The sequence below is a fragment of the Notechis scutatus genome, chromosome 2 (assembly GCF_049901735.1).
Source record: "Notechis scutatus isolate UNSWTSFEM ecotype Mainland chromosome 2, rNotScu1.2, whole genome shotgun sequence".
In the NCBI taxonomy this organism is placed as follows: domain Eukaryota; kingdom Metazoa; phylum Chordata; class Lepidosauria; order Squamata; family Elapidae; genus Notechis; species Notechis scutatus.
The window spans coordinates 57,869,397-57,895,279 of NC_142010.1; the positions used below are offsets into that span (position 1 = coordinate 57,869,397).

The following is a 25,883-nucleotide window of genomic DNA, read 5'->3' on the forward strand; positions in this document are numbered from 1 at the left end:
TCAAGTTTGGTGCGATTAACCTTGAGTTTGTATCTATTGCTTGTTCTTGTGTTGTTATGGTTGAAGCTGAAGTATTCATTGACAGGTAAGTCATTGCAACGTATGATTTTATATACTATACTTAGATCAGACTGAAGGTGGCATAATTCTAGGTTTTCTAGGTCTAGAATTTCAAGTCTGGTGGCATAAGGTATTCTGCAATGAGTAGAGGAGTGGAGAACTCTTCTTGTGAAATATTTCTGGACTTGCTCAACTGTGCTAATATCAGGTACATAATATCAGATACATAATGTGGGTTCCAGACTGATGAGCTGTATTCAAGTATTGGTCTAGCAAATGTTTTGTATGCTCTAGTTAGTAGTGTGATATTACCAGAGAAAAAGCTACATAGGATTAGGTTAACAACTCTTAATGCCTTTTTGGCTATGTAGTTACAGTGGGCTCTAGCACTTAGATCATTAGAGATGAGTATTCCAAGGTCCTTTACAGAGCTTGGATCATCAAAAAGGTCTTGACTATTCAGCTTGTATTTTATTTTCTGATTTTTGTTTGCCAATATGTAAGACAGAGCATTTATTTGTTGAGCTTTGAAGTTGCCATTTGACCATTCTGATACATAGTTGAGGTCTTTTTGAAGGGTAGCAGTATTGTCTGTGGTGTTGAATAACTTTACATCGTCAGTGAAGAGAACGCAGTTGCTCTTAATGTGATCACAGAGGTCATTTATGTAGAGTATGAAGAGAGCTGGTCCTAGAACACTGCCTTGGGGGACACCACTGTTGACAGATACAGAATTTGACAGGACACTCCCAATTTTGACCATTTGTTGTCCGTTTGACAGGAATGCTTCTATCCAGTTATGCAGTTGTCCAGAGATACCATAAGATTTTAGTTTTAGGAGTAGTTTGTCGTGTACCACTGAATCAAAGGCTTTTCTATGTAGGTTGTGTCTATTGTTTTGCCCTGATCGAGTTGTGTAGTCCATATGTTTTTGCAGTGTAAGAGTTGCAGATTACAGGATAGTTTTTTTCTGAAACCAAATTATTTATTAGAGAATAGGTTGTTTGTCTCTAAGTGGAAGATAATGGATTGGTTAATAATTGATTCCATGACTTTACAGGTGACACAACATAAGGAGATTGGTCTGTAATTTTCTACTAGGCTGGGGTCTCCCTTTTTGAAGATGGGGATGACCGTGGCTTGTGACCATAGGTTAGGCAAGGAGCTGGTCCTGAAAGATTTTTCAAAGATTATGCTTAAAGGTTCTTCTATGGCAGTGGATAGCCTTTTTAAGAAGTAGGCACATATTCCGTCCAGTCCAATAAATAGAGATGGTTTTAAATTGCGTAGTGCTTTTTCAACATATTCTTCTGTAAAATCGATATGTATTAGATCATTGTAGTTTTCTGTGGTTTGGCTAGGAAATACTGGGCATGATCCATTGCTGTTTACAAATACTGAGCTGAAGAATGTGTTAAAGAGGTTGGCTTTAATTGTGTCATCGTTGCAGTCTTTACCATTAGGTCCTTTCAGGGGTGGGATGGACCTTGAGTCTTTTAGTTTATTGTTTACAAAATTGTAGAAAGCATGAGTGGAATTGGTGCTTAGAAGGTTTTTTTCTTGTTTAATATGATAATTGGTGCATTCAGTTTTTATCTGGTAGCATAAATTTTTGTATCAGCTTTTGAAGTTGGCAACATGACCAGATTTGTTTTTCCGCCAGAGTGATCTCTTTTTGGATTGAAGTTTCCTTATTGTTATGGGTAATCTGTTCTTTTTTTGTTTTGGGAGTTGTTATTGGTACATATAGTTTGATGACTCTTTTGACTTCAAGTAAAAATATGTTGTAAAGGTCTTCCACAGTATTGCATCCAGTGAATAGAGATTGCCAATCAAGAGATGAGAGATCATTGTCTATAAGATCACAGTTGCCTTTCTTGAAGTTATAATTGGGGATTACATCATTGTGATTATTTTTGTGTGGGTGTATGTTGAGACAAAAGTCAATCATATTGTGGTCACTGTTGGAAAAGGGTTCTTTAATTTGTATTCCGTAAATTAAATTCAAACTATTGCAGAAGATGAGATCGAGGCAGTTAAGTCTAGTATTGTTGGTTACTAGTTGTTCCAGTCCCAGATGTGTAACAGCATTGTAGAAGATTGCATGTATGGGTTCAGTTGTACATTCATTTAGGGTCCAGTTAATATGAGGTAGATTGAAGTCACCAAGAAAGATAAAAGCATGAGGGCAGGATGTTGCCCATGTTCGTAGTGAATTTAGCTTGTTTACATGTTTGATGTCATAATCAGGTGCTCTGTAACAGTAAGAATTGAAATGTGATATTTAAGGATAGTTCACAGATGATGGTCTCAGGAAGAGCAAGCTCCTGGGTAACTTGGATGTTTTTTAGATGTAAGGACTTTTTATAGAAGATAGCAAAACCACCTCCTCTACGAATTTCATGATCTGATCGGTAAACATGATAGTCTTACTGTGGTAATGGAGTCAGGGAGAGATGCGTTGAGCCATGTTTCACAGACAAATATGATGTCAAATTTAGCCTTATTTAGTAAGAGGAGAAATTCAGGTATTTTATTCATAAGGTTCTTGCATTGAGTAGCTTGCATTTAAGGCCAGCTGTAGTTGGAATTGAGGTAGTTAGGGGCGTGCGTGCCTAGTCTTGGGTGATGGTGGATTGGTTGAAGTCGGGTTGTGGTTGAAGGTGAAAGCTGAGTTGCAGGTTGTGTGACTTACTTACAGTCAGCATGGTAGTCAATGTACAGGTCCTTCTCTCCATTGTCTAGACAGTTTTTGAGTTCTGTGTGGAGTACAGGAGAGCGGGCACGTTGCTGTATGGTTAGGTCAGGGTGAGAACGGAGGTTCTTATGGTTGGTGTTGTGCCAATCTGTCTTCTCTTGAAATGCAAGTATTCCTGCAGATTTTCGCTGCCTACTATTGCCATCCTTCCTTTTATCTTTGCCCTCTTTAGCTATCCAAGAGCATGCAATTGGGTGTGGTTTCTCAAACGGCCATAAGATGGAGCCAGAAACCTGGGTTGTTTGGTCTTAATCTCAGAAGAGAGTGTGTCTCCATCTCTGTTTCCTTCTGTTGGAAAGTATTGCCGTTGCTCCATTTCTTCTAATTGACTGATATTACTGGATTTAATGTAAGTCTATTACTGAACTGTTGTTTGACACTGGACTTTGATATTTGGATTATCCCTGGATTGAAAAACTGACTGATTTACCTGTGAATGACTTTGGATTGCTTATTTTGGACTTTGCTTAAACTGTCTGGAAGTAAAAACCTACATTTACTGTACAGTGTTTCTGTGTACTATGTGTGTATTATTCAAACACTTCTCTCAAATACGTCTCCCTGTATGCGCTCATTCTCCTAACGGGGAATTACCTCAACACTGGTTATGGGCCCAGGCCATACTAGGCACAGATAACTGAGAGTTAGTGTGAATGCACAGTACTGTATACAGACAGCTGTTTACTGTTTAATTGTGGTTTACTATCCTGGTAAAGATGGCACAAGTCACTTCAACATGTCTATCACTGGTAACCCAGTTCGATGGAACAAACTATGTTTCCTGGTCTATGAAATGCAGTCTACTTCTGCGTAATGAAGGTTTATGGAATGTAGTTCAAGACCCACCAGATGTACATGCTTGGGATCCAGAAAATGAGGACGATGCCAAGGAGCTTGCTGACTTTAACCAGAACAACGAATGAGCTCTTTGTATAATTGGACTAACACTGAGTGACCAGCAGCTAGTCCATATTCGTGGAGAAGAGTCTGCTGCTAGGTGTTGGGAGAATTTGAAGAGGATTTATGTTCGTGACAGTGTAGGTGCACACATACATCTTACACGTAAACTGTTTAGAGCAAGTCTTCTAAAAGGTGGAGATATGTTAGCTCATTTAAACTTCATGAAAAGAACTTTTCAAGAGCTACATGAAAAAGAACTAATATTTTCAGAACTGCATCAAGTTTACATCATTCTTCCCTCGTTGGATGAAAGTTGATGATTATGTATCTTCACTGGAAGTCCTGCCCAGAGATAAACTGACATTGACTGACATAACTGAAAATTGTTAGAAGAAGCAAGAAGACGGCTGGATAGGGACCAACTGTGGAAGGAACAACCACAAGAAGAGGATTTATCTTCAACTGCCTATACTGTTAGGAAATGTTTTTCTTGTGGGGCTAGGGGACATATAGTTAGATTCTGTAAGAAAAGAAAAGGACAGAATACTGGCAAACACCAGAAGGCTAAGAAGAATGTTAGTTTGGCTATGTCTAGCAATTCAACTGTAAATCATGATTTGTGGGTTGTTGATAGTGGAGCATCACAGTGCATTACTAAAGATAGAAACAAGTTTGTAAAGATGTCCACAAGTAAACAACATGTATCATTGGCAAATGGATGGAAGATTAAAGCATCAGGTGAAGGTACTGCATATTATTCTTGTATAAACGAACATTTAACTATGTTATATGTACCTAAACTGAAATTTAATTTATTATCAGTAAGGGCTTTAGTTAATATTGGTTATGTAGTAACCTTTAGGGGAGATAACTGTATAATAGAGAAAGAAGGTAAAAGTGTCACTGCTACTTTAAAGAATGATTTATATGTAATACATGATGATCAGTTGAAGATGGCTAACTCAGTTTATAACAATGTTGAGCCACATGATGAATGTATATATTTACTACATAGACGTCTAGGACACATTAATTTCAAAATGCTCAAACAAACCGTTGAATTGTCAGAGGGAGTAAAATTGAAACCTTGTAGCAAGTATTTACACTGTAATGCTTGTAGTCAAGAAAAGAGTAAGGTTACTCCTGCAAACAGACTTAATGGGTTTAAGACCAAAGAACCTTTAGAGGTTGTGTTTGCTGACATAATTGGTCCTAAGAAACCAAGTTTTGGAGGTGCCTGCTATATTTTGATTATTATGGACCATTACTCACGATACGGTTTCTGCTATCTTATGAAAAACAAAACAGAAACATTCCAACATTTCTTTAATTGGCTAAGGTTTGCTGAGAGAAAAATGAAAAGTAAAGTAATTACTTTAGTTACTGATAATGAGACTGAATTTGTTAACAAAAGATTCCAAACTATGTTGAAATTGGCTGGTGATGAGCATAAACGTTCTGCACCTTACAGATCACAACATAACTCATTTATAGAACGAAGAGGGCAAACATTACAAGCCATGGCTCGCACTATGTTATCTGATTCAGGTTTACCTGAAACACTGTGGGGTGAAGCCATAATGTGTAGCAACCATGTTTTAAACAATGTAGTAAATACAACAACTGGAGAATTACCATTCAATTGTTGGCATGGCAGAAAGCCAAATTTAAGTTACCTACACACATTTGGAGCTCCAGCATGGGTGCATATTCCCTCACAAGTAAGACTGAAAGGGCAACATAGAGCTAAGAAGTTATTTTTTGTGGGTTATGAGGCCAACCATAGATCATTTAGATTCTGGGATCAAGTCACAGCTCATGTTTATTGTAGTGCTAGTGCAAAATTTCTCGAGCATGTTGGGTGGGATAAACTGGAACAGGAATCCAGCAATGATATTATTATTGACACCCAAATAGTCCCTAAAGATAAAATCAGTAAACCACAAATAGCCATTAAAGAGGAAGAGGAAGCACAGGAGGAAGTAGGAGAACAGGGACAGGAAGAAATAGAAGAACAGGAGCAGGTGGCACAGGAAAGTCCACCAGTAAGCCCTGTATTACCAAGATGTTCAACCCTAGTAACACGACCACCTGATAGATATCAGGCTAGTGTTGTATGCCATGTGAATACAGTTCCAAGTAATTATAATGAACTAAAACTGTATCCTGCTAAGGATCAGACTGCTTGGCAGAAAGCAATGGATAAGGAACTAGAATCTTTAAAAAGACTGGAGGTATACCAAAATGTTAAGTTACCACCAGGTAAACATGCCATAGGATGTAAATGGATATATAAACTGAAGACAGGTGTAGATGGGACTGTTACCCACAAAGCCAGGTTAGTAGCACGAGGGTTCAATCAGACAGCAAATGACTATGATGAGGTGTTTGCACCTAGTCTGAAGGCTACTACATTAAGGGCAGCATTAGTGTGGGCAGCTAAGGAGAAATATATTGTAAATCATTTGGATGTAGAGACAGCATATTTGCATGCACCATTGCAACACACTATATATTTAAAGAAACCTTTAGGTCTCAAAAATGATAATACTGATAATAATGATTGTTGGAGATTGAAAAAGAGTCTTTATGGTTTGAAGCAATCAGGATATGAGTGGAACCAATGTATAGTTAAAGAATTAACTAAAATAGGTTTTGTAGCTGGCATGGCTGATCCATGTTTGTTTAAAAGAGAAAGTGATGACATAGTGTCATTATTGTTATTATTTACTGATGACATAGCATTAATCACAAAAACTGAACAAGAAGCTACTAAGATAATTTCACTATTGGAAAATAAATTTAAAATAAAACCATTAGGAGAAATCAAACAATATCTTGGTTTAAAGTTAGATAGAACTAGGGGAGGATACAAGATCTCACAAGCAGATAAAATTAACCAATTACTAAAAAGTTTTAAAATGGAACTTTGTAAACTGGCTAAAACACCAATGAGCCAGGAGTTTAGCCATAGTGATGTTCAAAGTCCTGTTTTTGATAAGAACATTTATCAGTCCTTGATTGGTAGTTTATCTTATCTCAGTAATTGGTCAAGGCCAGATATTGCATATAGTGTTAATCGATTAGCAAGATTTAACACTGAGCCAACTGAAAGGCACTGGCAAGCTGCTAAACGTGTGTTAAGATATCTGAAACAGACAATGCATTATGCATTGTATTTGGAGCCAAAAGATGAACTGAATTTAACTGCATATGCTGATGCAAGTTTTGCTACAGACATAAATACATGAAAATCTACATCGGGTACTGCTATATTATTTGGAAAAGCATTGATTGGATGGAGATCTATTAGACAGAAACATCTAAGTTTGTCAACAATGGAGGCTGAATTCTCATGTTTGTCTTTACTATGTACAGATTTAGTTTTGTATAAGCAATTATTAATTGATATGGGAATTAATGTAACAGATCCTATTGTTATTTATGAAGATAACCAATCAGCAATACAGATGGCTTCAAATATTGCTGTTAAAACAAGAACGAAACACACAGATATAAGATATTTAAATGTGAGACAATGTGTGCAAAGTAAGATGATTAAGCTAGAATACTGTATGTCAGAATACAATATAGCAGATCATTTTACAAAGGCCCAGGCGCTATAAAGCATAAGGCGTGCTGTGAAGATTATGGACTTAGAATGTAAGGTTGTATATATTATCTTACCCAAAAGGGGAGAATGTTAGGAATATAAGTCACCTAACAGGTATTTGGGTTAGAAATATATAAACCAGGATAAACATTTTAAAATTGTAACTTTAAGAGAATGCAAGAGCATGCAATTGGGTGTGGTTTCTCAAACGGCCATAAGATGGAGCCAGAAACCTGGGTTGTTTGGTCTTAATCTCAGAAGAGAGTGTGTTTCCATCTCTGTTTCCTTCTGCTGGAAAGTATTGCCGTTGCTCCATTTCTTCTAATTGACTGATATTACTGGATTTAATGTAAGTCTAATACTGAACTGTTTTTTGACACTGGACTTTGATATTTGGATTATCCCTGGATTGAAAAACTGACTGATTTACCTGTGAATGACTTTGGATTGCTTATTTTGGACTTTGCTTAAACTGTCTGGAAGTAAAAACCTACATTTACTGTACAGAGTTTCTGTGTACTATGTGTGTATTATTCAAACACTTCTCTCAAATCCCTGTATGCGCTCATTCTCCTAACGGGGAATTACCTCAACAGGGACCAAGATCTTCCCTATTTTCTCATTGCAGGGGGCTTTGCAGTTCTTCAGTTCTTATTCAGAAAGCAAATGGTTTTATCCTTATTTTGTTGGTCTCTGTTATTTTATCCCAATGCTGGTTTTTCAAAAGACAACTGGACTTTGTTGTTTTTCTTTGAAAACATTTAGCTTCTTATCCAAGAAACTTGTTCAGTTTCTTAGAACTGAAAAATATATGCAGTGCCCTTCTGGATCAGGCTCACAGCCCATCTGATCTAGCAGTTTATTCTCACAGTGACCAACCAACTGTACAAGGAAGCCCATTAGCCTCTCAGCAGAGTGCCATCAGAAGCAGTCACACGTACAAAGCCCTTTCCAGGCAGGTTCCAAATACAGGCCCCTTTAACTTTAAAGATTTTATACTTAAGTGATTTTTTTGTAAGTTTCATAGTAGGTGAAACAATGTTAAGTGTATTATTTTTTAGAAACCTGAGTCTTACCAACCTACAGGATGCTACTAGTTGACTTAACACTTGACTGAACTGAAACAATCTTTGGCATCTATTTCTGTTGTGTTGCCCTCATATTCTGCCATTTATCTTTATCTACAATTATCAAATGAACAAAAAGGAAAGGATTAGACTATAAGGTTCTAACCTGATGCTTTAATTACTACAGGTAATCCTCGCAATTCATTCCATTTGAAGTTACAAGAGTTGAATGAATGAGATTTAAGATTGGTCCTCAAAGTTGTGGCCATTGCAGCTCACTTGAAATCATGTGACTAAAATTCAGTTCTTGAAAGCCTCCACAACTGCAGCTTACAAATTTAACTCCCCCTTTCCACCTTTCTCTTCAGGTCTCTGCCCTTTTGGCCATTCTGAATTCCGCCATCACCTATCCCTGCCATCCTCTCCCTGATCTCTGTTGACCTTCACTGTCTTCATGCTGCCAGCAAGGCTGTTCTCCTTTAAGAAGGCTGCAGAAGGCCTATCAAAGGGAACAGCCTTAGCACAGACAGATGTGCCTCATCAGCAGAGGGAAGAAGAGGCTAAAGATCAGCTGGCATAGGCAGTAGTAGATTTCAGGGTGACCAAATGGACAGAGATAGAGGAGATAGCTGGATTCGGAGAATTGAAGTGGAGGTGAGCATGGCAGGGCTGAGAAATATGAGGGCCTAACATTGGAAATAGTTGTTTAGGCCACGAAAACAAACCTGCCCAATGCAAGAATTTAAAATGTATTTATTTATTTATTTATTTGATTTGCCAATTGTTTACAAGATAATAAGTATAAGTGTATACATAGTTGTGAATACATGAAATGGGTACATATAAGAAAAATAAAAAGAAGAATAAGAGAAACAATAGGACAGGGACGGTAGGCACGTTGGTGCGCTTATGCACGCCCCCTACAGACCTCTTAGGAAAGGGGTGAGGTCAATAGTAGACAGTCTAAGGTTAAAGATTTTGGGGTTTGAGGAAGAAACCACAGAGTCAGGTAGAGTATTCCACACATTGACCACTCTGTTGCTAAAGTCGTATTTCCTGCAATCAAGTTTGGTGCGGTTAACTTTGAGTTTGTATCTATTGTATATATTTCTGTATCTTTTGTATATTTTTATATATGTATCTTATATATGTATCTTATATATGTATCTTTTGTATATATTTCTGAGAGCTCATATAGATAACTGATTTTCAAATTGTTCTTAATGTTGAGAAGGGTTTCTAATCCTTCCTGTAACTCAAATCCATTGTCATATTCTCTGGAATGATGGAGCACATATTGTAACCACCTTGTTTATCACACACACACACACACACACACAGAGGTATTTGAACAGTTCTGTCATAACCCACCCACCCAGTTCCTCACTCCCACCTGCACTCCTTTCCATGCAAAGTGAAACTTTTTTCAATCCTTATTCATATGACTTGGCTTCTCATCCTCTGGCCCATCTGTGGAACTTGTGGGTAGTGCTCAGAAATAGATACAATAATTGAAGTGGGGTCCAATCAATGCAGAATTAAATAGAGCTATTACTTCTTGCTGTGTAAACTATTCTTATGTTAAAATGCCTACATGTGCATAAAATCATTATTCAAAATGTTCTGATCTTGAAATGGCTGCCTACAGTATTCTGGCATGAAACAAAATATATTTCATGAGTTGCTTTGTCAGAAGAAAAATTTGTATCATTTATGTGATTTATATGTTATTTTTACTGTTGTAGTATATGGCAATTTATATTTTTTAAAGCTAAGATATAAATAAAAACAAAATAAAATCAGCAATTTAATTGGTGGAAGAAATGCATCTTTAGAGATTGTTCTGAGTGTGAAACAAAATGTGGCTGTTTTGAATAGCATCATTTGAAACATCCCAATTATTCTGAGCAATGTGGTTACTTTGAGGCTTAAGATTAGGTTGCTTTTCCAAACTATTTCCACCCAAGCTAATAAAGAACCAGGGAGCATCATGTCCCTGCTATTATTGATTTGCATGAATGAGGTCATACGGGAATAAGATGTTAAGAAGAGAGAAATAAAATCTAAGAACATGACTAGGCAAAACATGGTTCTTGGCTACCAGCCTGCCTATTTTTGTTTCTTCTGAACTGCTATGGGGAAATTAGAATTTATATGGATTGCAAGTATGTTGTGCTATGATTTATTTTGCAGATAGGTAGTATTTGCATATATTGTATTCATATTCTAATGCTCTGAGTAATTATAAAGAACACTAGTATAATGTTTGCTTGATGGTGGTATTTTTTTAAATTCAAGGATCATTCTGTAACCTTTCTTGAATTAGTTCAAGCTGTATTTTCACATGGAAAAGACTATGATTGGGTTGGTTTGTTGAGCCATATGGACATTCATTTTTTGTCATTGTAAGCAGCCAAGTTTTTCACTTGGAATCACCACATTGTACAAGAAAAACATTAGCAAATCAACATAGCTACTTTTGCTGTGCTTGCTTGTTAAACATGCTCACTTAAAAATAAAACATGTCAATTCTGTTGTTTACATTTGCTAAATGAATGGTGTGTTAAAACCTATAGGTATAGTGGTCAAAGAAATCTTTGAAAAAGAAAACTAATGAAATTGTTCTTGCAGAAACCTGGTCATGAAAGAAATGTTAAAGCAGTTAGGTGGTCTATTTCTTTGTTAGTCTATTGGCTGAGAATTAATATTTATATACTGAAATAAAGAAGACCTCAGCTGAAGACAGAAAGGAAATGGGAAGTTGATAAGATTCTAAATTAAATGGAATTTTCAGTGTGAGAAAAGCTATGGGGATTTGTTTTTACAGGTAGTCCTCAACTTATGATCACAACTGAGCCCAAAATTTCCATTGCTAAACAAAGCAGTAGTTAAGTGAGTTTTGCCTCATTTTATGACTTTTCTTGCCACAGTTGTTAAGTGAATCACTGCAGTTACTAAATTAGTAATGTAATTATCAAGTGGCTTCTCCATTGACTTTGCTTGTCAGATGGTCACAAAAGGTGATCACATGACCTCAGGACAATGCATCCGTCATAAATAAGTATCCAGATTTTGTTCCTAGGGATGCTGCAACAGTCCTAAGTGTGAAAAACAATCAAATGTCCCTTTTTTCAATTGTAACTTTGAACAGTCACTAAATGAATAGTTGTAAGTCAAAGACTACCTGCATTGTATAGTACTTGGCATGGATTATCTTTCTATGTGTTTCTGAAATGAAAAATAAAGGAGGAGCTGACTATGGTGGGAATGCTTGAAATGTTTTGAATTTTGTTCTGATGAAATGCATAACCTAAAGCTATTTCAAGTGTTGCTTCATCAGAACAGACTAAGCTTGAAATGACTTGCCAGAAAGTTTCAAGTAAAGTTGTTTTGTTCTGAATGAAGCAAAAGGGTTTTTTGTGCATAGCAATACAGATAGTTCTCGCTTACCAACATTCAGCAGCTATTCAAAGTTGCAATAGTTCTGTAAAAGAAGACTTAATAACTTGTCCTCAAAGTCGTAGTCATCGCATTATCCCCATGGCCATGGGATTTTGATGCAGACACTTGGCAAGCAGCATGTGTTTACAATAATCACAACTCTCAGGTGATCACTACTTGCGACCTTCACAGCCAGCTCCAATCAACCGAACACAATGGGAGAAGCAAGCACAATGGGAGAAGCAAGCACACGAAGTTGCAATTTGCAGTTGCATGACACCGCACCTAACCCACAGTGATTTCTTTAATGACTGTAGCTGGAGCTAACATCAAAAGATATATTGTGATCACATGACATTTACAACACATTGCTTAGCAACAGAGGTCTAATTGTGTTCATTAAGTGAGGACTGCTTGTTATGCCAATTTCATTAACGTACTTTGCACAAATCACTTTTTCACAGCTGCTTCACAAAGCATCAGAATATATATAAAAATTCTTCATGTTTTACAGCTGTTAACTGAACATGAAAAATGGGCACATCTTGTTTTAGTAATTCATTGCTTAATCAGTGGAAATGACAACTGACTGCTCTCTTCATTCTAGCTGTAATAGCTGTTCTCACCATCATAGAATTTTCAATTTCTAAAAGTCTTTGCTATCAGGATTAGAATGCAAAGGGTTTCAGCAGTTATAATTGGTTTATAACTCCAATATTTTTAATATTTTTTAAACAGGTCTTCCACCAGACCAGAAGTTGCTAGCATAGATGCTATAGAAAAAGATAACCCTCAGTGTTCACAGAAGGCTATTATTCAAGCCAGATCATCACAAATAACACGGCTTACAAGTATTATTTTGGCTGAAGATGTTTGTAAGTACTGTCTGTTTCTTCTCTATTAAGATTTTATTAGGATTAAATTTTAAGCACTTATAGGATTTCTACATCTATATACTACCAAAACTCTTGTGTCTGCTTGATTGTTTGCAACCATTTGGATGAAATGGTGAATCATAGGGCAGCCTTTTTTGACACTTCAAATGGGCTAACTTACAGGTTCAAAATCTGGGAGCCATGATACCAGTGGGATTGAACTTTGGCAAAGTTAAGGTAGATTCAGTACTGTACATGTAACAGCATGTATGAAGTGCCATCTTTGGACTATAAAAGAAGCCGTGGATCTGTGATTGCTTTGCCAGTGATTTCCAATTGTGTGCATGCTCATGCATCAAAACACAGCTAGAAGCAGTTTTGAAGGAGCCATGCTACCAACACTTTCCTGCATACTCCCAGTTCAGTTTGTTGCAATGTAAGATTATTCTTAAAGTCTGTAGAGATTCTCAGTCACCCAGGTCAAGGTGTCTTTTCAGGAGGCAACTGGACTGTCTTGTTTTTTTCTTTGAAGACGTTTTCCTTCCAATCCAAGAAGCTTCCATTCTCCACTATCCTGTCAGAGCTAAAGAAGCTTCTTGGATGAGAAGAGAAACGTCTTCAAAGAAAAAACAAGTCCACTTGCCTCCTGACAAAGCACCTTTGGGATAAGATTATTCTTATATAGCAATTCTGGACAAAATTCCTGCACAACATGGTAGGTCATAGTCTACCTATCTAGAGGTAGTGCATTACAGAACGGTGTGGTAAACTTCCGACTATATTGAAGTTCAATGTTCACTGGATCACTAACAATGTTTTCTTCTTTTTCAACAAGTGACCGGCCAGGTCCTTCGCTGTGATGCTATAGTGGATGTTATTCATACTATTAACATAGTATCTACAACAAAGGAATTGTATCTTGAGGATTCACCACTGCAGCTGAAAATTCAAGCCAGAGATTCCGAAGGTATCAAATGTGTTATGGATTCAACATTTAAATCCATAGAAGGATATCACTTTGCTCTTTCATGTGCATATTTACATATTGCTGATTTGCTTTTGTTTCGATATCAGTAATACTCTTTAAGAAAATTTGTCTTACTTTTGTAGTATTAAACAATATGGCATGAAAATAGTGAATTACTATTATGCAACTTTGCATACCTATCCATTACATTTACTCATTGAAATCTCTTTTCTCTATGATACACTATATGAGAGGGATCCAACCTTGGCAACTTTAAGACCTGTGGACTTCAACTCCCATAATACCCCAGCCAACCATGCAAACTGAGGAATTCTGGGAGTTGAAGTTCAAAGGTCTTAAAATAGCCAAGGTTGAACAACCTGTACTATATTATTAAATATTAATGATAGTGAACGTTTGTAAATATCCTCCATATATAGGAAAACTAACTTCCAGAATTCCAGGATAGAAAATTCTATGGGTTTATTCCAAACAAAGTTGAAGGAAGATGGTTTATATCATGAAAAATCAGAGATTTGAATTTTCCTAAAATTTATTGTGGCAACTTGTGCTGAGACGTTTGTGATGAAGTTCAAAAACATTAAGCAGTTATTTACAGATAATTCTTTTTTGCAAATAAGCTCTCTTGAGGCATCTCATTTGCAACATGAATCACAGCTGTGACGAATATCAAGGAACATTTATCTTTAGAGTAAATGCACTTTCTGCATAACTGTTTCTTATCAGTAATAGGGAGATTGCTAGGATTTTAAAAGCCAAATGTATGTTGCAGAGGGATATATGCATTGGATCATGATATTTGATCATTTGGTGTTTGCAATCAGATTGGGAGCATTTACTATTCTATTGAATAGAAAATGTGCTTGAAAATGAAAATGATCAGTTGCAATTTCACTTTCTGTGGTTGATGAGGCATTAACAATATTACTAAAAGAAGATTGTTTCTGTCCCCTTTCTAATTTTCCCTAGTTGTTGTTTTAAATGTTTCCATTAAGAAAAAAAACCAATTTCATGTTATGTACCTGATATACATACATTTATTATATTTATATTAATATTTATTCCTTGTATTATATTTATACAATATTTAATATGAATTCATATTTTCCAGGACATAAATGAATTGTGTTGTGCCTATATTCCTCTTTCCCCAGGTCATTGCACTTAGTCATGTTGCCATCTACTCCTGAAATGAGTTTACCTGATCATTTTATGTGTGTGCAGTTCTGCTTTATATTCATTGTAATTCCCAAACATTGTGGTTGTGCAGATAATTTTACAAATGAAGGAAAACTCTTTTTACATTCTAACTGTTTTGATAAATTATTTAAAGGAAACACTTTTAGCACATTGGCAGGACTTCCTTTTGAGTGGACCATTGTGAAAACCTCTGAAACTAATGAATTCTCAGATTTCCATAATGCACTACAGTAAGTTTAATTTATTCAGTTGTTAATATGTGCATAAATGTAGACTTTAGGTAAATGGCTAGACAGTTTGCATACTGTCATACTTATGCTAGCTTCTTCTTTTACCCACATAAAGATTAAAACTCAGTCTTATTCTCTCTTTCTTCTTTCCCTTCATTTTTTTCTTTTGTTTTAGATACCCACAACTTTTGCTTTAATGCACATCTGTATATGTGTTCATGGTAATACTCAAAGGTGCTTTTTCAAAAGGCAACTGGATTGTCCTTGTTTTTTCCTTGAAGATGTTTTGCTTCTCATTGAAGAAGCTTCTTCAGTTCTGATAGAGAATTGCAGTAAACTAGAGCTTTTAAAATACCCAGATATAGCTCTTTTACAAGAATATTTGTTTAAAAGGTATGCAGGAAATATTTATTTTTCTAGAGTTCTACAGATGTATTCCCAGATTACCACTATATTTAACTCTACTATTCCTTGCTTCCTTACATTAGTTTTTTGAACATTTTATTAAAGGCCAGTTAACTAGTCTAATTATAGTTGATGTTACTAATTCACAGTTGTAATTAATTGCAGTTCCAGCATGGGATGGATATTTGGGGATGGCTCGCCAAAGGGTTTTTGAGAACAGACTATAGACCTTTCATGAGAATATACTTGTCTCATCTATCTGGTTCTAACTAATTGTGCTATGCCGTTGCTTTCATGCAAAGTACTCAAACTTGTCCAGTTGGTATATACTATAGTTACATTGAAAATTGTAAGACAAAAAAGCACTGTAAAGGATTATCTGTAATTTAAAAAAGTCATTCTAGTGAAACACACACAGCATGTGTGTGTGTGTGTGTGTATGGTGGAGGCAGAATAGAAAGTGGCATTCTCTACAGGAGCTCCCCTCTTGTAAAATATCTTATCCGCAGAAGTAGTCCTTCTACCATTATCTTTTGGAAATACATTAAAGCTTTGGGGGACTAATATTCTATGCTATAAGTATGAGATCTAATTCGACTCTGTTCATTTCTGTTTTTTTGTATTTATCGATTTTTATTGTATTATTGTACAGTTGTCGCAGCTATCTCAATAGGGACTCTACTTAGACTTATTGAGTGAGCAGATTCAATTCTGAATAAATGTTTTGAAGATCCTAAACCATATAGGGCTTTATAAATGTTAACAAGCACCTGGATAGAATCTAGAAAAATACTGGTAGTCAATGCAGCTCATATATTACCAGTGAAATATGACAATAATAATTTTGTTCCATTATCAGATGGATAGAAACAGTCTGTTTCAAGGGCAACCCCGTGTAAAGCAAATTACAATAGTCTAGTTGAGAGATGCATTAATGACTATACTCAGTGCATCTTGTCCCAGATAAGATCAAAACAGATGCTTCAGCCAGAGCCAGGCAAATTGTTACAAAACCAATTAACAAAATTGGGAGTCTCTATTGACGTCCCCATTATTCATGCATTTATCTTGAATCAGGTTCATGGTTACTAACTGTACAAATTGTATAAAATTCCATTGGATTTTTACATTCTCCTCATAGAAGAGACAAACATTTTTAATTGATTTTTTAATATTTTAGCTTGATCTTTAGCTTCATCTGTTTTAAATGCTGTTTCAATATTTTTAACTACTGTTTGAGTATTTTTCTTTTGAACCTTTTGATGTTTTTGATACCTCTAGCAGTTTTGGAGGAATTTTAGTTATAAGATTTTAAAATAAGTACTGTTAGTTACTAATATTAAATTAATAAAATTTTCTAATTTAACAAATAATCTTGGGAGGGTATCAGTTCATAAGGAAACAATTGGGGTTTTTTTAGCTAACGCACACTTTAAAAAAGCAAAAATATCAGAAGAGATGTATTAGAATTAAATTGGATAAAAAGATGAATAAATGAAAGTTAAAAGCTAGTTATTATAAAATAAATATTTTGGCAACAGCATTGAGGATATTGGATATTTTAACATTAGGAAAGAGTGATGCCATCATTCAGATCATATTGGATTTACGAAGTTATTATTTGGAAATCAATTAGCAACCAGTGGACATTTTTGAGCGAAGTCAGCATCTTTGAAATTTTCATCAAGTCCAAAAAATTACCAAATAAATGTGATATACCACTCTGAACTTTAAATTCCATTTGATTATTTCTAGTTTATTTTGGGTCTGTGGACATTATTTTAAATATATTTTCATCCACATCTAAAATAACTTGGGTTTTGATCAATTTTCAAACTATATTTCTCTCTTTCCTATTCATCTTCCTCCTGAAGTAATATTCAAAAGAATTTTTAGAAACACCAAGGAGTCTTCTGCATCTGTTATGTTGTAGGTAGATATATAAAACACAAGATAGTATAATATAATTTAAAAGTATCAAACAGCTTTCCATAATGACTACATGGTTTGGAATCAGGTTTCTTAGGCATTGTATTTCTGAGTATATTCTGTCCATCCAACCCAGATGAAAAGAGAGTGCCTGTTGAATGTACCATTTTATCAGCAGGTATGACAAGAGGGGTCATTCAGGTGAATTGCCTCCTTTCTTTTTGAACAGTTACTTGAGGTAACTGTGGCTGCATTCTTATGGTCTTTTGTGGAATAGTTAAACCAGACTTTTCTGAAAGGCTTATTTGATGATTAATCAGCTACAGTAGAAAAAAATTCCATTTCATTAATGTTTTCTACTGCTTGCATTTATGTTGTGTTTTATTCTATTGTGCTTTGTACAATGTTTACTTATCATTATAGTTCCTGGAAGGAACGGCTTTATCAACCTTATAAAGAAATAATATTAATATCTAATATAATTAACATTTTAACAGAATTTTAAAATTTTCTGAATCAACATATATACCACCTTCATATATATTGGAGATGGAGAAAGTTGCAAAACAAGGAGATATTGTTTTAGTATCTGGAATGAAAACAGGGAGTTCAAAACTCAGAGCAAGACTAGAGGAAACTATGTATAAGGTAAGTTACTGCTAGGTGCTACATTTATCATAGTCATTTCCCAACCAATAATTTTCTTCCTTTGTGGTTACAGTCCTTTGATGAAACTAAAGTGATACCCATTAGCATTATAGCTATAAGATAGATTTATTATTATTTAGTGCATGATGAGAACATGACAAAATAGAAGTAAACACACATACACATGCACAATTATATATAAACTTCTACAGTGGTATGGCAGTAGCCCTATAACTGAGTGTCCAGTTCAACTATCCAGGTGATCCCACTTCTGGCATTTCTTTGTAAGGATCTTCTAGGGAACCAGAGAACACATGTCTTGCGCAGTCTTGCACAGTATGTTTAATAGTTTGCATATCAGCACTAAAACAATACCTATATTATATTATTCATTATTCAACAGGAAGCATGGGTGGCAAATATATTGGAGTCTGAGAGTCAGTTTGATGTAGTTAAGGTACCAAACTAGAAACTAGTTACAGTCCCACCTTAGTTATGAAAGCCCTCTGGGTGACCTTGGGCCAGTTATCGTCTTAGCCTTGGGAAGGAAGCAATGGCAAAGCACTTCTGAAAATCTTGCCAAGAAAACTGCCCAGACTTGTCCATGTAATCTCCAGGAGTCAAGACTGACTAGAAGGCCTACAAATACAAAAGTTATTATAGAGAAGGTTAACAGATAAATAACAGATAACAGATAATCAGAGTTGGAAGGGACCTTGTAGGTCATCTACTCCAACCCCCCGCCCAAGCAGGAGACCCTACACCATTTCTGACAAATGGCAATCCAATCTTCTTGAAAGCAGACATGATATTCTTCCGATTAAAATCGGAATTCTGATTTTTTTGGGAATCGCCCTTTCCCCTCCTTCTTCTCCTCCTTCCCTTCCCCTCGGAGGCCCCGAGTCAGGAGTTGCTACCGCCGGCGTGGCTCTGCGTGGCTCCAGTCCCGCGTTGCCTCAGGAAGGGAAAGGCAAAAAGGAAGAGCCGCGGTGGCTTTTGCAACGGCAGCAGCGGCTCCTGGTTTTGCCTTTCCCTTCCCGAGGCAACGCGCAGGTGCGCAGCGGAGGCCGGGCGGGCGGGGCGGTGCGAAAGGGAGCTGGGCAGCGATTTCTTGGCGCGCGGTGGGGGGGGGTCTCTTTTGGCCGGCCCCGATTTTTTTTTCAGAGGGGAATATCATGCCTGTTGAAAGTCTCAACTGATGGTGCTCCCACAACTTCCGATGACAAGCTGTTCCATTGGTTGATTGTTCTCACTGTCAGAAAGTTTCTCCTTATTTCCAGGTTAAATCTCTCCTTGTTCAGTTTCCATCCATTATTCCTTGTCTGGACTACAGGTGCTTTAGAAAATAGCTTGACCCCTTCCTCTCTGTGGCAGCCCTTCAAATATTGGAAGACTGCTATCATGTCTTTCCCGGTCCTTCTCTTTACTAAAGTAGCCAAGCCCAGTTCCTGCAACTGTTTGTTGTATGTTTTAGCCTCCAGTCCCCTAATCATCCTGGTTGCTCTTCTCTGTACCTTTTCTAGTCTCAACATCTTTTTTATAATGTGGTGACCAAAACTGGATGCAGTATTCTAAGTGTGGTCTTCCTAAGGCTTTATGGAGTGGTATTAGTACTTCTCTTGATGTTGACTGTATCCCTCTGTTAATACAACTTAGGATTGCATTAGCTTTTTTGGCTGCTGCTGCACACTGCTGGCTCATATTTAGCTGGTTGTCCACTAAAACTCCAAGATCCCTCTCACAGTTACTGCTATTGAGCCTGGTTTCACCCAGTCTATATGTGTACTTTTGGTTTTTCTTGCCTAAGTGTAGGACTTTACTTTTCTCTATATTGAATTTCATTTTGTTAGATATGGCCCAGTGTTCTAGTCTGTCAAGATCCATCTGGATCTTGAGCCTATCTTCTTGGGTGTTAACTATTCCTGCCAGCTTAGTATTATCTGCAAATTTGGTAAGTTCCCCTTCTATTCCCTCATCTAAGTCGTTAATGAAGATATTGAAGAGTATTGGGCCTAAGAAGGAACCTTGTGGCACCCCACTGCTTACTTCCCTCCATGTAGACTTAGACCCATTAACGACTACTCGATGAGTACAGTTTGCCAGCCAGTTGCGAGTCCATCTAGTGGTGGTGCTATCTATTCCACTTTTTTCTAACTTACCAAGAAGTAGGTTGTGGTCTACTTTGTCGAATGCCTTGCTGAAATCTAAATATATTATGTCCACAATGTTTTGCTGGTCTACTAATTTAGTCACTGTGTTGAAGAATGAAATAAGATTGGTTTGGCATGATCTGTTTTTAACATACCCATGCTGACTGCTAGTTATTACTTTACTTGTTTCTAGATGTTGGCAGATCTGTTTTTTTATTATCTTTTCCAGTATCTTCCCGGGTATTGATGTTAGGCTGATTGGTCTATAGTTTTCTGGGTCTGTTTTTTATTTTTTTCCTTTTCAGCTCTTTTCCAGTCCTCTGGTAGTTCCCCGGGGTTCCAGGTTTTTTTAAAGATATGGTGCAGTGGTTCTGAGATGATCTCTGCCAGCTCCTTTAAAACTCTGGGGTGTAATCCATCAGGCCCCCATGATTTGTTTTCATCAAGATCAGACAGGTGTTCTCTTCCTATTTTTTGCTTATTTTAACTTTTATTTCTGGTCTGTCTTTTACAGTTATGTTTTTGGTGGGTTGAGCTATAGTTTCTTTTTGCATGAAGACAAATGCAAAGAATGAGTTCAGCATTCTGCTTTCTCTCTGTTGCCTGTTACTTCCTTGCCATCTTCTCTCTTTAGTGCACCGACTGTTTCCTTGATTTTTTTCTTGTTATTTATATGTTGGGAGAAACTTCTTTTATTATCTTTGACTTTTGTTGCAAGTCTTTGTTCGTTCTGAGTCTTTGCTATCCTGACTTCGTCTTTGCAGATTCTGGCTATCTGCTGATATTCTGCCTTAGTTGTATGTCCTTCTTTCCATTTTTTGTACTTGTCCTTTTTTTCTTTCAATTTGCCAGAGAGATCTTTGTGCAGCCATGCTGGTTTCTTTTTGGATTTCTTGTTTTTCTTTCTCAGTGGTATTGTGCTGGTGTGGGCTTCTATGATCATACTTTTTAGAGTTTCCCAAGATACTTGAGTTGTTCTCCCCTTTAGTATTTTCATCAATGGAATCTTTCCCAAGTTCTCTCTGAGTTTATTGAAATCAGCTCTTTTAAAATCCAAGACTCTGGTGTCATTATGTTCTGTTGCTTGTGTTTGTGTTATGTTGAATTCTAGTATGACATGGTCACTCTCACCCAAGGTTCCTGCAGTTTCAACTCCCTCTATCATTTCTTCTCTGTTTGTAAGAATTAAGTCCAGTATGGCTGTCCCTCTAGTTTCACCCTCTACCTTTTGGACAACAAAGTTGTCAGCTAGGTTGTTTAGGAACTTACTTGATTTCTCACTTGGTGCAGAATTAGTTTTCCAATTGATATCAGGATAATTGAAGTCTCCTATTACTATTGTTGTGTGTTTCCTGCATATGTTTGTTTGTTGGCTGGCAAAAAGGACATCTATTTTTTCTGCTCGATTTTATACACCTATGGCCATGTCAAGCTTTGCTCGGGTATTTTCCGATCTCATAGTTGTGCTTTTAAAGTTGTAGCAACGTTTCGGCAGAAACTCATCTGCCATCATCAGGCTTCTGTATTGTATTTGTCTGTGAGTCAGACTTTCACAGCCGTTTCTGTTTTAAATTTGGGGCTAGCCTACTGCTGTGCCAGAATGGTTTTTTCTTCATCCTGATTGGTTGGGAGTCTTGGTCTGTGTTTATTGGTCTTGGAGTTTGCTCTGTTCTGCTTGATTGGTGTTTCTAATATCTTCTGTCTTGTGGTGTTTTTTTTTTCTTGATTGGCTGGCAACATTGTGTTTCCTATATTGGAGGCTTTTAGTGCGGCTTGGCTCCGAGTAAACGGACGGCTATCATTTATTAGGAAGCTAGGTTTCATCTGGGTGCCTGGTTGGGATGTGTTTGAGCTGGAGGTATCAGGGGGGATCTGTTTGTGCCCAGGTGTTTGCCTGGCTTGTGGTGTGGAGATTTTTTTGTTTGAGAGTGCAGGCTTCCAGATAATTGACAGTCTGGTGGAGTCATCTCTTCTATTCATGCTTTCAGGTCTTTTTTCAATCTCCATGGCTTCTCTGATAATTCTGTGGCTGGGGTTTTCTATAGTGGTTAGGGTTTTGGTGCCATTGAAGTCAATGCTATGACCTGTGGCTTTCATGTGTTGGACTAATGAGGAAGTGTGTTCCAGCTTTTTTACTGCATTTTTGTGTTCATCCAGGCGGGTACTTATTCTTCTATTGGTCTGTCCAATGTATGTGGCAGGGCATGATGCACAGGGGACTTCATATATGCCTTGGTTTTCCAGGTCAATTGTGTCTTTGGGGTTTCTTAGGATGGGTGCTATTTTTCTGTCTGTTTTGAAGGCAGTCTTGATGTGATGCCTGTGTAGTATCTTACTGATTTTGTCTGTAGTACCTCTTATGTAAGGGCAGGCCAGCTGTTCCATAGGTCTGTTCATCTTCTAGGTCTCCATTATGTCTCAGTGTGTTTTTGTGGATCAAGCTGGTGATTTTGCTTTTGTGGAAGCCGTTGGCTGTCAGTACTTTAGTCAGGGTGCATAGTTCAGTCTTTATGTGTGTCTTGTCTGCCAGGTGTTTGGTTCTGGCGATTAGTGTTTTGGCCACGGAGTTTATCTGTGCTGGGTGGTGGTGGGATTGGGCGTTGAGGTAGCGGTTGGTGTGTGTTTTCTTCTGGTATACGGTGTGTCCTAGTGTGCCATCTGTTTTTTTTTGTATATCAGTACATTTAGGAATGGTAGTTTGTTTGTTTCCGTTTCCATGGTGAACTTGATTTTGGGGTGTGTGCTGTTTAGGTGTGTTAGGAAATTGTTTAGGTTTTCTTTTCCATGGGGCCAAATCACAAATATGTCATCGATGTATCTTAACCATTGTTTGGGTTTGTGGGTGACATTAGCTAGGGCTCTGGATTCGAATTCTTCCATGAACAGGTTTGCAATGGTGGGTGACAGTGGTGATCCCATAGGGGCTCCTTCAATTTGCTTGTATCTTTGTCCTTTGTATATGAAATATGTGTTGGTTAAGCAGTGTTCTGCTAGTTCCATGAGATGTTTAGCTGGTTGGTATTTATCTTTGATGATTTCAAGAGTTTCTTTTATCGGGACTTGAGTGAATAGTGAAACCACATTGAAACTTACAAGCAGATCTTCTTGTTCCACGTGTAGATCTTTGATCATTTCCAAGAAGTGGTATGAGTTTTGTACATGTAAAGCTACTGCTTCAGCATGGGGCTGTAGCTACTTTGCTAAGCGTTTAGCTAGGTTTTGTAATGGTGCTCCTCTGGAGCTGATTATGGGTCTGAGAGGTATGCCTTCTTTGTGTATTTTTGGGAGGCTGTATAGTTTGAGGCATCTGGAAGATTTTTCTCTTGGGATGATCGTCTGTTGGATCTCTTTGCTCATGTGGCTGGTTATAATTTTCTTCTTGGTTAATTTTTCCAGATATGTGGTTGGGTCCGTGTTTATGGGTTTGAATGTGGAGTCTTGGAGTAGGTCTGTCAATTTTGTTTCGTAGTCTTTTCTATCCATTACTACTGTGGCATTACCTTTACCTGCTGGAAGTATGATTATGCTGCTGTCATTTTTTAGGGCTTGCAGGGCTTTTAGTTCCTCTTTGTGCAAGTTGCTTTTGGGTGGTTTGCTTGTGCATAGGATGTTAGTAACTTGGTGTCTTATTCTATCAGCTTCATCTGTATTTAATTTAGTTAGGCTGGATTCTACTACACATATGATGGATTCTGTGGGGATTTTTTGGGGTGCTATAGCATAATTGAATCCTTTGGATAGGACATCTGTTTCTGTTTTGGTGAGTTCTCTGTTGCTACAACTTTAAAAGCACAACTATAATGACGTGGGAAAATACCCGAACAAAGCTGAATATATATAGCATTATAAATATAGGTTATAAAAGACTATGAATGCAAGATATGTAAACAGACATATTGTGAAGAAAGCAACTTTTTCCTGTTTTATAAAACCCTACTGAAACAGAATATAGTGTTGTGCATTGATGTAATGTTGCTTATCGTGCAAGATGTTTCTTCACCTCATTCAACTTCTTAAAATATATTTATTACATTTCAACATCACGCATTCAAGCGCAAACTAACATAAAGGGAAAAAAGAAAAGGGAATAACAAAGCAAATTAAAGTGACAAAAATATGCATCAAGAAAATATAATAAAAATAACCTCTAACTTCCTTTTAGTATAGAGATATTAACAATACAACTACCTCCTGCTAAGTCAAATCTGGGCATTTTACAGCCCATGGGCCACATCCGACTCACAGGAGCTTTCAATCAGACCTGCAGTGGTGTCAGGGGTGGGTGGGCATTGGTGGCCAAGGGCAGGATACCAGTAGACTTTGGTAGTAGAGTTGGGCCAGTCCTCTACAACAGTCCCAGCTCTCATGTGACCCCTTGGGAAAATTAATTGCTCTAAGTTTAAACAAATTACACCAATTTATAAAATATCTTAAAATCCCAGTAGGTCATTATTCTAAAGCACAATGTTCACAAAATATTCTTGTCTTCTCTATAACATTATCAAGGGTAAATAACCTTATACTTAAACAGTTACAATATTTTTCTAGTCAAATCCAGTCTAATCTTCAAATCCCAGAGTTAAAAGTTGATTCTCCTTAAAACATGTACTCAATTTCTTATAGTAATGTTGAGTTTTAATTTACTTGAGGCCTTCAAGCAGAAAAGAAAACTGCAGTAACTTGTTAAGAGTGGTCTAGCTTTGGAATTTTAGCAACCACAGGTAGATTACAGCTAGATTGTTTATTTATTTTGCTCATTTCAGTTATTTGAACCTGCAAGCTAATTTTTAGAATTAGAGGAGATCCAGAAATAACAACACAAATTATATCAGACTTCACTATTGCTATTTTTCTCCACAATGCTTTTAATTGTCACTGTTAATTAATTTGCTCAGTAAGTGATATTATACTGTAAATAGAGTACAGAGCTAGTTGTGAGATTCCTGTTTTTTAAAGATTAAAAATTGCAAATTAAAAGCATTGTTTTCCAAGTGTAGTTCCTCTGAGTTTTCAATACTTCACAGATAAAAATACACAATCTATAACAAATACTGATTCTGTAGCTCTGACACTTGTACAACATAGTCAGGAGGATCCCATTTGGGTTGAACATTCCCATTCTAATCCCTGAGTATTTTTCTTGTCTTTCTTAAAGTCCTTTTCTTTTTAACATTTAATTACTCGGAGTAGGCCTAGTGCATAAAGTAACATCTATAATTTTGAAAAAGTGGTTCCATTGATGAAGCCTATGTCATTGGTGGCTAAAAATTACAGATTATGCTGGGCAGGGATAAATAGTAGAGCTGTCCATTGCATTCCTTCAGAGTACTGTTCAAATTAATTAAAGATAAGTAACAGTGACCGATCTAAGCTAACTAGTAAATCTAATCTGGTTCTAAGGTGGTTTCTGATTAAACATTTTATAATTTGTTCTGGAATCTTTTCAGGAACTTTGTATGGTTTTCCTAATGTAAATGTAAATTTCCTTAGAATTTACATCTTTACTTTTGCAATTGTCTTATATATTTGTGTTATCAAAACATTTACTTTAAAATACCACAAAAGCCTATGAAAAAAGCTCATATAAAACTCCCCCCTCCCCCCCCAAAATACAGAGCT

At 36.8% G+C, this 25,883-nt stretch overlaps 1 protein-coding gene across 1 annotated transcript in view; it reads left to right on the top strand.

Moving 5' to 3' along the window:
* Nucleotides 1-25,883, top strand: part of NUP210 (nucleoporin 210) — a 103,770-nt gene that overhangs the window by 12,499 nt on the left and 65,388 nt on the right. Inside the window, exons 2-5 of the mRNA XM_087954819.1 lie at nt 12,578-12,714; nt 13,550-13,681; nt 15,036-15,132; nt 17,964-18,114. Coding sequence (XP_087810945.1) covers nt 12,578-12,714; nt 13,550-13,681; nt 15,036-15,132; nt 17,964-18,114 — 517 coding nt within the window. The remainder of the gene's footprint in view (nt 1-12,577; nt 12,715-13,549; nt 13,682-15,035; nt 15,133-17,963; nt 18,115-25,883) is intronic.